General features: G+C 35.8%; 1 protein-coding gene across 2 annotated transcripts; it reads right to left on the bottom strand.

The window, feature by feature from the left end:
- Positions 1–4,339: 4,339 nt before the first annotated feature.
- ODAM (odontogenic, ameloblast associated) lies at positions 4,340–11,622 on the bottom strand. Of its 2 annotated transcripts, XM_059396669.1 has the most exons (10): positions 11,572–11,622; positions 11,444–11,485; positions 10,532–10,579; positions 9,756–9,989; positions 9,065–9,112; positions 6,850–6,954; positions 6,022–6,069; positions 5,163–5,234; positions 4,575–4,736; positions 4,340–4,369 (listed from the first exon to the last, which is right to left on the bottom strand). In XM_059396669.1, exons 1-10 carry the CDS (start codon positions 11,620–11,622, stop codon positions 4,340–4,342), a joined length of 840 nt encoding a protein of 279 aa, XP_059252652.1. The 2 variants fall into 2 exon arrangements, with proteins under 2 accessions (XP_059252652.1, XP_059252659.1); XM_059396676.1 differs by lacking the exon at positions 6,022–6,069.
- Between the last annotated feature and the right edge of the window lie 5,716 nt (positions 11,623–17,338).

Genomic DNA, 17,338 nt, shown 5'->3' with positions numbered 1-17,338 from the left:
TATGCAATGTGATATCCAACTGAAATAGTAAATGGATGAATCACAAAAGCATTATATTGAATAACAGGTGCCAGATACAAAAGAATATATAGTGTATGATTTAATTTGTATAAAGTTCCAGAACATGCAAAATTAATGTATATTGGCAGAAAAAATTTTTTTTAAAGTAGTAGCCTGGCATGACAATAGGAGATGAGACTGACTGGAAAACAGCAAGACGGACTTTCTAGGGGTGATAGAAATATTCTGTACTTGATGGGATGGTGGCTACAAGGTATACATATGTGTGTGTGTGTGCGCGCGCGCGTGCGCACGCGCCTGTGAATAAAACTCATCAAACCACATACTTTGAAAATCTGTGCATTATAGTGATGTTAGATTATGATGATAGATTGGATATGGATATAATGAAGATGAAGTCATGCATGGATTCTATATTTTAGTCCTGAACTAATGCTGTTCTAATAAAATTTACATAGGAGACAACCAGTGGAAAAAGTCTGTAGGGAAAGTTTTGAGGAGCATTGCAACTCATTCTGCATGAATTTGTGGCATGATAAGTGTAAAAAATATAAAAGGCCTCAAGACTGTAAAAATATTTTCCTTAATTAAATAGATGTGTGATGTCTCCTCCCCCAAAGAAACATTTAAAGCAAAACAAAACTTTATGGATTATAAAATCTACATAGGGCTGATTTCAAATAAATTATTCTATGTAGATTTATTCTGTTCAAATCAGTACAAAGTGCATTGGTTAAGCTTTTTCTCCTTCACTTTTTTTCCCCCACTGGCCTGGGATGGAGAGATTGGAATGTTAGGGTTAAGACAAATAAAACATAGTTTTTTGCTTGTATTCTGGTGATATTTCCATTTAGTGTACCTCCTTGTCTTTCTAATTTTGCTAACAAAAATGGTAGATTCAAAGTTCTTTTATAAAGTACTTTGAAAATGTAGAATATTACAGTGATAGCAATTGTAGTACTCAGGTTTTCAAGCATAGTTGTTGCTTACAAATACCTTAACATGACTTAACATCTTCCTGAAAAAGGTTGGATCCTGAACAGTCAGAGATTAGAGAATTTATTTTTTAAGTTAAGACATTAAATTGGATCTGTTAAAGCTATCCAGAGTAATACGGTCCTGTTAATATTGTCTAGAATAAAGAAATAATTTCAACATACTTAGCTTAATATGAATGTTTTTGTCAAAATATTTGTTCTCAGAGTAATAACACTTAACATTGCATTATTTTTATGTGCTATTTCTTCATTTTATGCTTTTACCTATTACTGTTGTATTTATGTCATCCTCATATTTTTCACAGTATTTTTTTTTAAACATGGCATATATTTTTTAAAGATTTTATTTATTTGTCAGAGAGAGAGAGTACACACAGCAGACAGAGTGGCAGGCAGAGGCAGCGAGAGAAGCAGGCTCCCCGCCTAGCAAGGAGCCCGATGCGGGGCTCGATACCAGGACCCTGGGATCATGACCTGAGCTGAAGGCAGAGGCTTAACCAACTGAGCCACCCAGGCGTCCCTCACAGTATTTTTTATTGTCACCCCTGATATTGCCACACTCTTGATTGGATTTTAGTTTGATGCTTAAGAGTTTTGCAGTTTTCCCCGACTTCTACTTCTGTTCACCATCATGCTCATGTCTCCTCTTCAGTCTCTGACCATCCCCTTTCTTCTCCTCTTTGAAGAGAAGTTAGTGTGTGCTGTGTTTCAGAATGCTTTCTAAACACTCAGCATGAAATATCTCATTTAATTTTTTTTCAGTGACCTTGTGAACTCTTGGAATTTGGGGACACAATGTTCCTCAGTGTTGAATACTTGCTTTCATCAGACAATTGATGTACGAATCTCTATGTCATGTCCAATATTAAGAGGTCATTCAGTTACCCAGAATTACACTCATTTAACTCACCAATTTAGGGGGAAAGGAGAAAAATACAAGATGAAAATAGAATATGAGATTATTGGGTTGCTCTTCCACAGGGTAAGTAGCAGTTTTCAGAATAATATTACTAAATTATGAAAAGGTAGGATTCCAGGACTTTTGATCAACTTTAAAGCCTACAATACTAACCAAATGTGTTTGAAACCACTTAACACATTCATGTATTCCCTCATTTATACATTCAACTTTCTTTCTGTATACATGCACTAACACACATCAACATACACTCACATAGTTATATGAAGCATATTAAATGTCAGTTTTCCTGTTTTCTCAGAATTGTAGCTTTAGCTCCAAAGCTGAGACAATAAATAAGACGTTTCCATAGTCACAGGTGAAAGGGGCGAAATTAACATTTTCTGAGTACTTTGTATGGCCAGGTGTCTTATATGTGTTGTTTCATGTAGTCCTGTCAAAAGTTCTAAAAGGTATTATTATGTCTGTTTTACATCCGAGACTCAGGTTAAGTCACTTGCTGAAGGCTCAAAACCACATTGAAAGCCAGATATGGTGAAATCTGAAATCTGTGCCCTATTCTCAACAGAATGCTGCCTCCTCAAACCAGCCCACATGTTCGTAGGGATCTAATCTTTTTGGTGAGGACAGCCATCTCTCTGCGGAGCTGTGTCTTTTTTATTTTTTTTTAATAATTTTTTTTAAAGATTTTATTTATTTATTTGACAGACAGAGATCACAAGTAGGCAGAGAGGCAGGCAGAGAGAGAGGAGGAAGCAGGCTCCCCGCTGAGCAGAGAGCCTGATGCGGGGCTCGATCCCAGGACCCTGGGATCATGACCTGAGCCGAAGGCAGAGGCTTTAACCCACTGAGCCACCCAGGCACCCCGCGGAGCTGTGTCTTACTGGGAGCATGCACTTCATGATCTCTGCCACCAAATGTTTTGACTCTGAAAGGAACGGCAACAGAAGGAGTCTAGCTAAATGAGCCTGGGGGTAATAATGAGATGATGTGTTAAAGGTTCGTACTTTAGTTCATTAGTCACAATCACCACACTCATAAATTCAATGACAGTGTACCCTTATTCTCATTTTCCAAAGCTACCCTTAATAAATGCAATGATTAGTTGATCCAGTGATATTAGCTTTATTCTTGTTGATAGTTCTAGATTATATAATGAAAGGATATTTGAAAAGAAACATAATTTTGTAAAGACAGAACTTACATGATTATATTATATACTATGACTTATTTAAAAAATGTAATATTATTGATAAGTAAAAAGAAATTCAAGAGAAGAGTATTTTGTATATTTCAAAGAACTGCTATTGGCACTGAGGAAGCAGATAGCCTAAAATGATATCCGGGGCACCGCCATAGCTTTTTCTCTGAAAAATAAGATAAGAATGCATTTTAATACCATTAGACTGTTTTGTGGACCATTTCTGAGATATTTTCTAAAATACTTAACAGAAACTAGGGAACTTTACTTCTGGCACTGTCACATAAAAGGAAGGTCATGCTATACCGTAATCCCCTAGTATTTCTGATTGAATAACTTGAGTTGACTTGCATTGTACAATATGTCACATTATAAAAGAGACTTTTCTAAAGAAATCTAGGCTAAACTATTCACTGTGGTTGTATTTTATAGAGTTTTTGTTGTTGTTGTTGTTTTGTTTCTTAACTGAAGAGTGCTGAGGATTCATTTTCATAAGAGGAGAAATCAGAAAAGATCATAGGCAGTAGGAAGGAGAGTTAAAAAAGCAAAACAAAACCAAACCCCTTGCCTTTTACTTTTCCCTTCAGGCCAGTTGTTTGCTTTTTAGTGTGTAGTTTTTACTTCTTGTGCTGTCCCAGCCTGCCCACCTGTCAATCACCCACAAGCCTCATAGCCAACCAAGCCCAATATGACAGGTAATTGATTAATTAATTATGTTTGATATGAAGGTCATGGCATTTTAAATTTCCATATGATTTTGCAATTTTAAAAAATCACTTTGAGAGTTTATTTCATTCCAGTCTAATAAAGATGTATTGACATTGTTACAACTTCTGGCTTGCAAAGTGCTGATTTAGAAGAACTAACTCTGTACTGTGTTTGTAGAATGTCTTTTATTTGGACCTAGTGTATTTACTACTCGTGTTTTCAGAGTCTATACCAAATTTATGGTATAGGCAGACATGATTCTCAAACATTTGTTTTTATGTTTAAAAAGTGGCTAAAGTCCCACAATTATTATTAGCTTTATAGAACTATATAAGTACTTTTTGTTTGTCTGATTTTGGTAAGACCTATTCATTAATTCCCTGATGGTTTTTATTTTTCCCTCTTTTAATTTAGGATGTATCATGTATCATGCGCTTAATGCATGCCTTTTGGAAAATACCTACCAAAAACTCTGAATGGTTAGGAAACATCTTACGGTTCCTTTAAGGAATCGGTCTTGGCCTAGCGAGAAAAGGATATTCATAAGAAGTGCTTACTGAATCAAAATTAAATTATTGGCCTCCCTGTTTAAGGTAAAGACAATGTGTTTTACTATATCATTAACTCTCACATCATTTCTATGACTTAATCTTATAAATTAAACATGAACTTTATATTTTCCATTAGGTAACCATTTTTTACATAAAATAAATCTTTGATTCTCTACCTTCTTTTCCATCAGCTCTGGGGTAATAGTTGGGTCGACTGTAGGAGCAAAAGAATTTGTAGTACTGGGTTTTTGTGAAGTTGCAGGAATGAAAATTCCTCCACTGGCATGTTTAAAGTCTCTCCCTTCTTTTTGTAAATATGGTATCACTCCTTCTGCTGGCTATATAGAATTAGAAAGAACACAAAGTGGTTACAGATTCAAATACAAGATCAAAATTGGGAAGAATATAAGGCCACAGGATTGAGATGTAAGGCAAAGAATTTATTTAGGAAGTAAACGACTTTATTAGTTTTTTAGATTATAATCTATCATAGAATGATTATAAATATATACCGGCAAATTTGGATGTTTCTTAATACCTGATTTTAAATGAGTGTCCCTAGGAGTGTATCTGACATAGAGTAGTAAATCTATGATGGACTGAGTAAATTGGACCTTGACTGGTCAAAGATTACAGGTGGAAGGAAGAATGATTCTTTATGAAAAATAACAGTGAAGTCCATTAAAATGAACAATAGTACAGGAACCTTAGGCTGCCAGTTGCTGACTCCTGGTGGCTAGCACAGGATCATAAGAGGATCTTACCATCACAGCAGTGTCAGGAGCTGTGCCTTGGAGGGGGTCTAAGGCTAGTTGCTGCTGTCCTCCTGGCATAACCTGTAATGTTATAAAGTTGAAAAAAGTCTAAATTTTTCCTCTTTAAAATATGTAGTTTTGCATGCAAGGCAGTTGCATCCTTTACAACTTGTTCAATTTTAGTTACTTAAAACCAAAAATAATCATTTAGATTTGAGAAAGAGAAAAGTGGCCTCGGACACAGGACACACAAGTCTGCTTGTGTTGTTAGGAGCTTACTGGATATTCTCTGCTAGGCCCTGGTGTTCTGTTGAACATGAACAATCCTACAGAACACTGGCATCAAGCAAGGTCATGTCTGAACACGATGAAATGCAACAAAAACAAGACGGCTGTGTAATCTTGTCTAAAGCAAGGTTGCCACGCAAGCCACAATAATGCCAGACATCCTCATATCCTGGATAATTTGAGTAACTCTTCCTTCTTTAACAATCAGAGCCTTTGCCTTGCTCTTCTTTGCTTTTATCCTCTAGGAAGGAACTAATTACTAATCACAGACTTGCCCATCACTTCTCGAGAACACCCGATTCAGAGTGAATCATTACTCCTAGAATTCTCTGCAAAATCGCCTGACAGAAGCCCAGACCCTTTGAACAATCAGTCACCTTCCTATTAAGACACCCACAGGTCCCCATATGGCTCTTCCCTTGCTGAAATGAGTAGGTAAATCTAATTTTGTTCAACTATGGGTTTGTTCCTAATGGATTTTTGGCTGAAGGGTGCTCATAGATTTAATATGTTATGAAGCAAATCATTTCAAACATTAGTTTTTTTTTTTTTTTTTAAATGAAACGTATGCAATACTTACAGGTTCTGCTTGTACTGGAATATATCCAAATTGAGTATAGAATGGCATCTGTCAGATTTTTGGAAAATGTGTCAGATTTGCTGTGATGATTTTGTCATAATTTTGTAATAAACGATTATTTAAAATTATATATATATTTATATTACATTAAATGCTTTTTTGAAAGTTCATATATTCTAGGTGGTAAAGATTATTGTTAATTTACCAAGCATCTTTTTAATACCATACGGCTTTGAGGTTAAATTTCTAACACGACTTAATTAGAATTACTACTACCAGTCACTTAAAGCACAATTTTCAGTTTTCTCTAATTTGGTTTTAGAGTGGTGATAAACTGTTAATTTCCCCCCCATTATACCTAAAAGAAATCTAGTTATGTATGGGCCACTTGAAATTACATTAGAATTCTAAAAATGTGCTGTAGGTCCACAAAACTCAATAGTAATGTTATCTAATTGTATCTAGTGATCATAAGTGCCTTCCATCATGGAAGCTATTTTTTTTTTTTCTTGCAATAACCACATGTAAATGTGACAAGAAGGATCCTGGTAGCTTTTTGAAAGTTAGAAAAAAATTTTACCAAGATGATTCATCTTTTGGCCTCCGATTTTGTTGAAGTCCACTCACCGAATTCATTCTTTTAAAATCCAGCCTTTGAACATTTCAAAGTTAGTGAAATGTTAGGATAACACACTGTATCTTTTTGTGATCACCAGTTCAGGCTGTTGAACTTTTGCAGTAAATACACTCAAATAGTCTCTCCTTTGAAAATTTACTGTCTCTCTAGTCTCAGATGGAACTAGTCAGACTAAAATCAAACAGCAGTACCTGCTCCTCAAATTGCTGCTGTCCCATTTGTGGAGGTGACTGTGTGGCTGTTTGTTGAGATTGTTCCCAGGGTAGGAGCATGTAGACTGGATAATACTGCAGCATCTGCTTATAAAAGAAAGGTATGTAAGAGCTTCCTTGACATCAGCAGAGGCCTTTTAAAAGTTTATATCTAATAATTTTATATATCTAATAATTTTATATTATATATTTATATCTAATAATTTTTATATATCTAATAATTTTATGATCAAAATAATGCATGAAACAGCCTTCTCAGACTTTAGAAATAACTCATATTGTATATGACATTGGACTTTGTTTCAAGGTTGCTTGGCCAAACGCATGAAAGAAGTAGCAAAATAATAGGCTTAAATTTTAGGGGTGCCTGGGTGGCTCAGTGGGTTAAGCCGCTGCCTTCAGCTCAGGTCATGATCCCAGAGTTCTGGGATCGAGTCCCACATCGGGCTCTCTGCTCAGCAGGGAGCCTGCTTCCTCCTCTCTCTCTCTGCCTGCCTCTCTGCCTACATGTAATCTCTCTCTGTCAAATAAATAAACAAAATCTTTAAAAAAAAATTTCTAAGAAAGGGCACCATGGACTTTGTGTACAAACTCTGTGTGTGTGTTTGTATAAGCTGTTATATATATATTCTTTATATACAAACTTAATGTACAGTTTACTTTGTGAATATCTAAGAAGTCATGGCTGACTTGCTGAACATTTCCCTATATATTTTGAGAATCATTATTCTACAAGAATGTTAGAAGTGCTATGATAAAGAATGAATTCTCAAGAATGTGTTGCCTTTAATAAGTGCCACTTTATTAAGATAATCCATAAGACTTTTTAGAATATTTGGAAAATCCAGAAATAGACAAGGAAGAAATAAATCACTTGCAACTTTACCATCCACATTATCATGTACTGACTTCCATTTATGTCTGTGTGTGTCTATACATGCATACATGTTTATAGAAAATGGGGATCTTAGTACATATATAGAGATTAGTATGTTTTGTGTCCTTGCCTAATTAAGTAAGAGACTGTATTAAACACAAGAGTTAAAAAAAAACAGCTATAGTTTGAGAAGTACATTTTATGCAGTGGTTCTTATTTCTGGCTAAGAATTAAAATCACCTCTTGAGCATTTTAGTAGATAATTGTATGTGGGATCTACTCATCATGTTTTGATTCATTAGGTGTGGGTAGGGTCTAGGCATTTGTAATTTTCAAAATTACCAGCAGAGCTTCTGATGCAAAGCTAGAGTGGAGAACCACTGGTTTAGTGGTTGAGGAAGGATGAAGAATTATATTCCAACTCAGCTACTTACTTTGATTAGGGTTGGGGATTTAATCTCATTAAGACTTAGTTCCCTGATCCTTAAAATGACGTAATCCCATTTACCGTGTATCTAATTCTCTAAATGCTCTGGCATAGAATGAGGTAATGTCTAGAAGTAAGTTTTATTTTATAATGAGTGTGGGACAAAAATTACATAATTATGATTACAGGAGAGTCAAGTGGTGTAACTTTTTATGAAATGGTCAGTACTCTGCTGGTGAATAATTTATCCATGTCCATATTTCTTTGAACCTAGTCTATTGTAAAGTGAATTAGGTGAAACTAATCTGGAAAGAGTTTTCCACATTACTCTAATGAGTATACTAATTGGCATTCATTTTTTAAGGTTTCTTATTTAATGGAAATCCCCCCATTTGGTTGTAATATAGAAATAATTGAAAATATACAAGAACCTGGTAATATTTTGAACAGAATGCTCCGAGTGCCAAATAATGTGGCAAGTGTTTCTTATCTCTACATCATATCATATTTTATCAGTTTAATGCATCTCTCTCTGAAACAAAATTTAGGGTTGAGCAAAGTCAGCCCATGGTATTTCTCTTGAGTTTCCAAATGCCAGTACAAACACCGTTCAGAGGGACCAGGACTTAGGGTTTATTGAGCTCCTTTATTCCCAATAGAGTAATGCCCTGGAAACTCAGGGGTTCTGGGGACTCTCCTTAGCATTATTAAGTGAGCCTGACATGATCAAACTGATGACAGCCCAGCAATAGTGGTACTAAACAGTGATAATTACATTAGTTTTCATAGCCCTGCTCTAGGAGTCAGAGCTACAAATACAAAAGAAAGCATTAGATAGAGAGTACAGTTAGCCATCTGTCTGTAGGAGTGGTGGTATTCCACTCATTTACCTGAGCTTGCTCTTGAGGCATTTTGAAGGAGAGCATATAGGGCAAAACCTGCCAAAAGAGGCATAAAAAAGTTATACTTAAATCTTTTTTTTTCTTTTTTAGAGGGAGAGAGAGCTAGTGCACATAGCGGGGAGGAGCAGAGAAAGAGGGGGAGAGAGAATCGTAAGTTGGCTCCATGCCCAGCACGGAGCTCCACATGGGGCTCAATCTCACGACTCTGAGATCATGGCCTGAGCTGAAATCAAGAATTGGATGCTTACAGCTGAACCACCCAGACACCCCAGTTGTACTTGACTTCTTAATGTAAAATTCCAGAGCTGTTTTTCTTAGACCCAGTCATATACATTTACAATTTGTATTAAAGACTTCTGTGACAACAAAAGGTCATGTTATATGTATATCCTTAATGCAAATTGTTTCTTCTTTAAAGAGGAAATTTCCCTAATTATCTTTTCTCAGATATGTTTTTAACACTCTTGATTTGTGGCTGTGATAGAATAGCTGATTTAAATGGTATTTTTTTTCATGTTAGAAATCAGAAAAGGAAGTACTTCCAGTGATGGTAGAGCAAATAATGAGAAAAATGTCTTTCTCAGTAACTCCTGTCTTAATTTAAAGATGATTCCTACTCATTTTCACATTCAACGTGTGTTCTATCTCCTCAGAACAGTATGGGAGAGGCCCGACTTACATGATTAGGGCCCTGATGGCTCTGCGGTGGTGTTTGAGGCTGTGAAGGGTCCAGCTGTCCCACCTGGGTTCCTTGGGCAAAATTGACCCATCCTGGGAAAGGCATTTGATTTGGGAACCGTCCAGCAAACCGGTTAAGAGCTGATAAGGAGAACTGAGAGAGCCCTGGAACTTGAGCTTGCTGCTGCTGTTGCAGAATCCCAGAGAAAGGAGGGATCCACGAATTAAACAGGCCCTGGAAGGACACAAAAGAAAGAAAGGAAGTATTTCTCTTTCATTTTGCAAAGAATTTTAAATAATTTCTGAGCAAGAAAAAAGGAAAAAGGAGACAATTTCTATAATATCATCACTGCATTATAAAAAAAAGGACGGCATCTTAGCACATTATGAGCTGTGCAAGTAGCCTGAACAATGTCAACTTTCCAGTGCTCATAAAAAAATTTGGGACAGAGATGGATAAAAAGTATGGTTTCTACAGTTGCCAGACTGGTTTTAAGTCTTTATTTTTCATAGTTGAGTATGACTGTGTGTAAATAGTCAATTTAACTATCTCACAGTTGTGAGAATTTGTGCCCGGCACTTACCAAGTTTTCAATAAATGTCAGATTACAGCTTTTACTTTTGTCTTCAAACACATGGTCGTTAGAATATGTGGGACAAATTCATAATCTTAAAAATTGAGACTTCAGAAATGAAATCAGTGAACATTTTGTTCTCTACAAAGTACTGTAAGAAATAAACAGTCGAAAAGCATTCTTAAAATAATTATCAAGGTACCTGAAGCTGTAGTGGTTGAAGTTGAGCATTATTAAGACTCAGAAGTAACTAGAAAAGGAAAGATAATATGAAAACAAGATGAATACACATGATGAAACTATTGAGATCAAGGCTTACTACGAACGTAGAACAAGCCAGGGCCGACTGATCAGTTTCTTGCTAGGGGTGTTTTCTCACTAAGCCTGTACTAAATTACAGTGATTAGAGATTGGGATTTAACGACCTCTCCTCCACTGGGTCTAAGATTGTGCAACTTTAGCCCATTCCTGTGGTTTAGTCAGTCATTTTTATGCTCTTAAACACCTATATACACCCATATTGGGCGCTATTAGAATAAAAAGATATATGAGATACTGTCTCTGATTTTAAAGATTTTATACTCAGATGGGGAGCAAATAATATTGTAGAAAAAAAAAAAATGGTATACCAAATAAACATGAATGTTGGAAATGCATTCGATATAAGAGCTACTGGATAGGAATTAGGAGAAATTAATTACGGCTTTAAAAATACTTATTTATTTTAGAGAAAGAGAGAGAGAGAGAGCAAGCATAGTAGGGGGATAGGGAGAGGGAGAGAGAATCCCAGGCAACCTCCCTGCTGAGTGCTGAGCCCAGGGAGAGAATCTCAAGACCCTGAAATTGTGACCTGAGCCAAAATCAAGAGTAAGAAGCTTTACTGACTGTGCCACCCAGGTGCCTGCCTCTCCCCCCCGCCCTTTTTAAAAAAAAAAAAAATATATATATATATATATATAATTTTTTATTTTTCTCTCCCCTCCTTTTTAAAGATTTGTCTATTTGAGAAAAAGCAAGCTGGAGAACGAAGGTTTTAATCTCTTTTCCACTGAGTTTCCTTAAAAAACAAAAACGAAAACAAAATGGAGCGCTGCTTATAAGTATTTCAACTAACCTCATTGCTGTTGCTTGCAGACATCAGGCGCTGTGGGATAATCTAAAAAATGAGAAACAGAAATGGTCAAAGAAGGATTTGTTACAGGTTTCACACAATGATTTTGGATGTACCGTGGAATCACTTACTGGGGCTGACATTGTGGCTCCCAGCAGCCCAAGAAGAATTACAGTCTTCATTTTCAGATGAAATATCTAGAAAATAAATTGTGAAATTGAGCTTTAAATGGACCCTCTATGTAAAAATCATAACAATAAGTGGTGATATTGTTTGATCAGAAGTGTAGTTGGGTGAGTTCTGTAGTATTTACTTATATGTTAGGATTTAAAATAAAAAAGGTAAACTTACAAATATCTATAACAGAACCTATTCTTTTTCTCAGAGCAGTTGTTTAAAAAAATCCAGAATTGTTTGCTTGTCCTTTTAGCTTGACCACATGATTCCTTTGGTGGCATGGGATGTAGCTGAATGAGTTAATGAACAAGATGGCCTCACTGCTTGCACTGTTCTGTACATCAGGAAATGGGTCCTTCTGATCATGGGAGGTCCATGACTGGGGTCAATGAACTAGGTCTTTATTGTGAAAACAGTTTTAATGTCTATTTAACATAGTAATAAAAATACTACAATAAAGATATGACAATAGTCCTATAACAGATACAAATCTTTTAAAAAGATTAATAACATGAAATACATTCAAACTGAGCAACTGAGTCAATATTTCTCTAATTTAAGGAACGAGATTATAAAATCTGTAATATAAAATGTGAAAACTGTAATATTAATTTATAATGCAACCTATGGAAGCATATTATCTCTTGTCCTCCAGGTGTAAAAACTCCTGGTCTAATTCAAATTACTGATCTATGTAAGCATTGCGGGGGATCCTGGTAGGTTATCCTTCTGAGTTGACTGATTAGGGTTCTTAAAATTATGAAAGCAAAGATTTTGATATCTTACCTCAATCCTTTGCCTAAGAAGAGAAATCTAAACCCATGCAAGATCTGTGTTCTTTTTATCTTTCAGTTCAGCTGCTTGAAGCTTCTCTTAAATTTAAAAACCCATCTTTAGAAAAGAATGACCAATCATTTTACAAAGGGACCAGTGACTCAGTGGGTTTCAGACAATGGCTTAGCTAATAACCCCTTTCCTAATCATCTAGGCGGGATAGGGATTCCCACACTTTTAGTGATCATTCCTGGCTTCTGCTTTAGTTATGATGAAGTCTTCTAGAATAATTTTATTCTGTTCCTTTTATCATTCTCGATATGAATACAGTAGTAGAATAACTTTTAAGCCTTTGTTCAAAGATTAATGGGTGATTATTTTTTATTTCAAGAGTCAAATACAGAATTATTAAATGTAAGACATAGATCTAAAAGATAAAAATTCAAAATCTAGTCTGGGCAGTTAAGATTCTTTGGTTCATCAGTGTTGGACTGAGTAAATATGAACTACTTTCATTTAAATTCAACTTTGAAAATATTCGTGTATCTCTATCTACCTGTGGAATGGATTCCTAAAACAAATTGCTAAATTTCTATGTATCTGTAACATCTGTGTCCCCATATGATCATGTTGCTTGGAAAACTAATTTAGTAAGTATGAAGCATGATGGCCTACATTTTTAAAAAAGAGTGGTGAATGTTCTGTGTTTTAAAGTCTCTTTTGCTAAATATGATTTTAGCATTCAAAATATATACTGTTATGATTTGTACCTTGTTATTACTTAAATTTTCTTTGTAGTGTGTTTTGCATTTGTCTTGTTTTTCTTTGCTGTTAGTATTGACCTAATTCTAATAGGTAGTCCACGATCACAGTCATGCCATAAGGTATGATAAGTTGATTTCCATTGGAAGAGTTCTTTGGCTAATTTCATCTTGAACAACTAGTGGTAGCTATCATACAGGAAAACAAATTATTGCCTTTCGGTGAATACATCTTTCTTAGTAGGATGAGACACTTCTTAAACTTTCATGGCTCATTAATATTAAAATGAATATACCTTTTGTTATATAACAACAACAACAAAAAGCCAGGAGGGAAAGATTCAGTAAAGATGACAAGATGCCTTTCTTTACTAAATCCTGTAGCCACTAGGATTTTGTATCTGTTAAAAAGGAACCTTACCAAGATTTCTGAAAGTTGCTTTTAAATTAGCCAAAGAGTTAGACTGCCTCAAATGTTGATGCAGGTTTAACTAAACCTGGTAGTTAATGTGACCAACTGTTACTTGGAAAATCCGGTAAATTGGTTGGGTGGATGAACTAGATACCCGGCTCTAAATTGCCTGATGGTATGTATTTCCAGTTAATGACCTTGGTATCTTCTGCATGTCAAATTAAATTTAATACACCATTAAGGTCTCAGCCTTGGAGATTTTCTGTTGCATTGTGTGGGGTCTTAAGCAGCTAATTCCACTACTGAGCCAGAAAATTATCAGGACCAAACACTGAACTTAGGATCTGTATTATAAAGCCAAAATATAGTCAATGTAAAAATTATCTTGATGATGAGTAGTTTCACTTAGCTACATTCCTCAGATCTGAAGGTAGTTGGAAGGAGATTTCTTTTATTGTTTTCTTTTTGTTTTTATTTTCCATTACTTGAGTATTCTCAAGAAAAACAGTCAAAACTCTCCAGTTATACACCATATTGAAATGGAAAAGAGCAGGCCCTGCTTTCCTACCTGATAGCTCCCTATGTCATTGACAGCAAAGTTACCTCTGGGAAGAAGGGGAAGTAGCTAGGAGCTCTCATTTAATTCTTACCACCTCTTAGTGTGGATCTAGTCTGTGTCTCTTTCTCCCATTCTGCTATATTGACTTAACTCATATTGTGTTCAATGTCATTCACCCAGTAAGTACTCCATTGACTTCTGTGAAATAAGTACTTTCTTTATTCAGAGGAGAAAAAGGTGATACACATCCAGAGCAATGTCAGTCTGTATGGATTAAGGTGCAGGGACATTAAATTGAGGAACTTTACAATGAGGAAATCCTGAACCAGATGTTGTGACTGTGACTTCATTACTTTGTTTTAGTTCGATTACCAGAACACCAGATACTCCTCTATTCAAATAAAAGTAGGAAAACACACATCTGTGCCAAGTACATATGATTGTTGGGTTCTGTACCATTAAAAATTATCCTTAACTTTGCTCTGTTCCAGTAAGACAGATGATGAAGCACAAATAACAATGGCTTCTATATTAGTCCTTTCAAAATGTTATCTCTGCTTTTTTTCCTCTTCAACTAACCTGAAAAATCAGTTAAGAAGCTTACAGAGAGCCATTGTGAAGTAGATCAATTCTTCTAAGAGAATAGGGTTTGAATTTTAGCACTGCTTAGAATAAAAACAATTTTCTTACGTATGAGGTATAATTTTCCAGGAACTTCTAATGACATGTAAAGTAGGTAGTATACTAATATCCTTGCCATGTTTCAGTGAGAAAGCTGAGGTACAGAAGGCTCAGCAACTTCATTCATTCATATAAGAAATACTTCTTGTGGGACACCTGGTGGCTCAGATTTAAGCCTCTGCCTTCCGCTCAGGTTATGATCTCAGGGTCCTGGGATGGAGCCCCACATCAGGCTCTCTGCTCAGCAGGGAGCCTGCTTCCCCCTCTCTCTCTTCCCTGTGATCTCTCTCTGTGTGTCAACTAAATAAATAAAATCTTTAAAAAAATCTTTAAAAAAGAAATACTTATTTTATAACTTCTTTATCCATGTCCTTACTGGGTTTTGAGAACTTAGTATTAATAAAACAGATATGATTCTGCTTCATGGAAATTGCCCCCCCCCCCCCCACTGTCAATAAAGTACCAGAATTCTGGCTAGTATTTAGGTCTTTTGAGTATTAATCAAGTAGTCTTTCCAAATCTCCAAGCTGCCTAACCAGAGAGAAGAGAGACATAGCACGATTCCAAAGATAATTAACAGATAAAAATAATAAGTGATAAAAGTATTTTCATACACTGCCAGAGTTGAATAATAAATCTCAGCTCAATCAAGGTAGTAGGTGACTCTAACAATTATTTCATTATTAAATTGTTCCATAAATATGGAAGATAAGCAAGCTGTCAATCATATCTTTTCTATTACACATGGTGCTTACTGTTAATCTCTATGAGACTTTACTAAAATGGCCCCTTCTGTTTAATAATGTGCATTATTGGATATTAATCACCACCTCTCCACTGTAACAATCCATTCTAGCTTAATGGCTTGGGCTTGATTATATGAGACTAACTTCATTGTATTTCAGATTTGTAGGTATATGCTTGTGAATTATGACCAGAAAGTATAATTTCCAGGGGGTACCTGGGTGGCTCAGTCCATTAAGCTTTTGACTCTTGGTTTCAGCTCAGATCATGATCTCAGGGTTGTGAAATAGAGCCCCACGTTGGGCTCTGTGCTCAGCCTGGAATCGGCTTGAAGTTCTCTCTCTCCCTCTACTCCTCCTGTTCATGTGCCCATGCTCTCTCTCTCTTAAATAAATAAATAAATAAATCTTTAAAAAATAAATAAAGTATAATTTCCAGGAGTAACTTGTTCAGGAATAGAGATATTAAGAAAAATAAGGGAATATCTACTTCCTCTTTCCCAAAAGGACCCGTGAGTTTCAGAGTAATTGAGAGGCCAGACAACTAAGGTTGGGCTGCAAACGTGTGCCTGTGATTCCATAGCGTGTGGTCTGTAGAACATTCAGTGGGAGGCACGTTCTCTCAAACACAACCCATCCCGGTTTGGGCATAATCAATACTCAGCCTCTCTAAGAAACAATTGTTTTGTCCTCTAACCTGAAATAGTTTTCTTTTTCTACTGAACCTCTATCGTATTGATTTGTGTCCTTCACTCTTTCTAAATTTCAGACCTTTACTTTCATGACCCCTGTGTCTGTTTCTTCTCATTGGGCCTATAATCAGAGTTTGGCACTAACCTGGTTTCTGTACTATAACCTCCCAGAAACAAACCCCATCTTAATAAAAATCTTGTCGTTCTAATAACTTGATTTAAGATTAGTGTCTTGCCATAATTTCCGGCTTTCTCCCCCTGACATCTAGCCAAGCCCATGCTGTAGTCATGGGACTTCTTGTGACTGTCCCAGTCAAGGCCAGTAGTACCCCAGCCCAGTCTGATTTAATTCTCCCTCAGAATTCTATTGTCTTTTTCTCTACTCTGTTACATTAAGAGTTTATCTCCTCCGTAAGATTTTATGTTTTCTGACAGCAGTGGTATTTTATGGCTCCAAAAAGCTTGCTGTCTTGTCTTCCTTTCTTCTTCCCCTCCTTCTCTCTCCTTAACTTCTTCCAATTATTTCCTTTTTCTTTTTTTGTTTCCTACTCCATCTATTTCCTTCTTCTTCCACCTCTTCCGGTTTATGAAACGGCAGTGATCTAACCCTTGCTTTGTTCTCTCACGTCACTGCTTCTCACTTCCAGCCAAGCTAGTTTTCTTTCTGACTTTTGAACATGTTAAATTCATCCCTGCCTTGAGGCTTTTTACATTTGTTATTTATGCCTAGAATGCTCTCTCTTGCATCACTGAGGAGCCAAAGACTTCTTGTCATTCAGTTTAGGACTCACTCCACAGAAGGATGTTTCCAGACTACCCAGTCTAGAGCAATCCTCTCTATCAGATCACCCTATTTAAATTCTCTGCAAAGCCTGTGTCTACTCTGTTTACTGTATTTGTTTGCTTATTTTGTTGTTTATTTTTTAGTAGTTTTTAAGTAATATTCATAATTACTTGTTTTATTTTTTATCTTCCATTACTAGGATAAAATTACATTAGGATAGTTGGGTTTTTTTTTTTTTTTTTTTTTTTTTTTTTTTTTTGCTTTTTTATCCCAGTGCTTAGAATAGTGACTGACCCATAATAAATACTCAAGTAT

This window comes from Mustela nigripes, chromosome 1 (genome assembly GCF_022355385.1).
Source record: "Mustela nigripes isolate SB6536 chromosome 1, MUSNIG.SB6536, whole genome shotgun sequence".
In the NCBI taxonomy this organism is placed as follows: Eukaryota; Metazoa; Chordata; class Mammalia; order Carnivora; family Mustelidae; genus Mustela; species Mustela nigripes.
The sequence above is the reverse complement of the archived record's forward strand: the minus strand, read 5'-3'. Positions and strand labels throughout refer to the sequence as shown.

Bases quoted from the DNA above. Each gene is read 5' to 3' on its own strand.
- ODAM (XM_059396669.1), bottom strand. From the start codon at position 11,622: ATGAAGACTGTAATTCTTCTTGGGCTGCTGGGAGCCACAATGTCAGCC. The intron at 11,486-11,571 runs GTAAGTGATTCC...CTCATTTTTTAG, and splicing joins GAGCCACAATGTCAGCCCCA to ATTATCCCACAGCGCCTGAT. The intron at 5,235-6,021 runs GTAAGTATTGCA...ATAACATTACAG, and splicing joins TTCCAGTACAAGCAGAACCT to GTTATGCCAGGAGGACAGCA.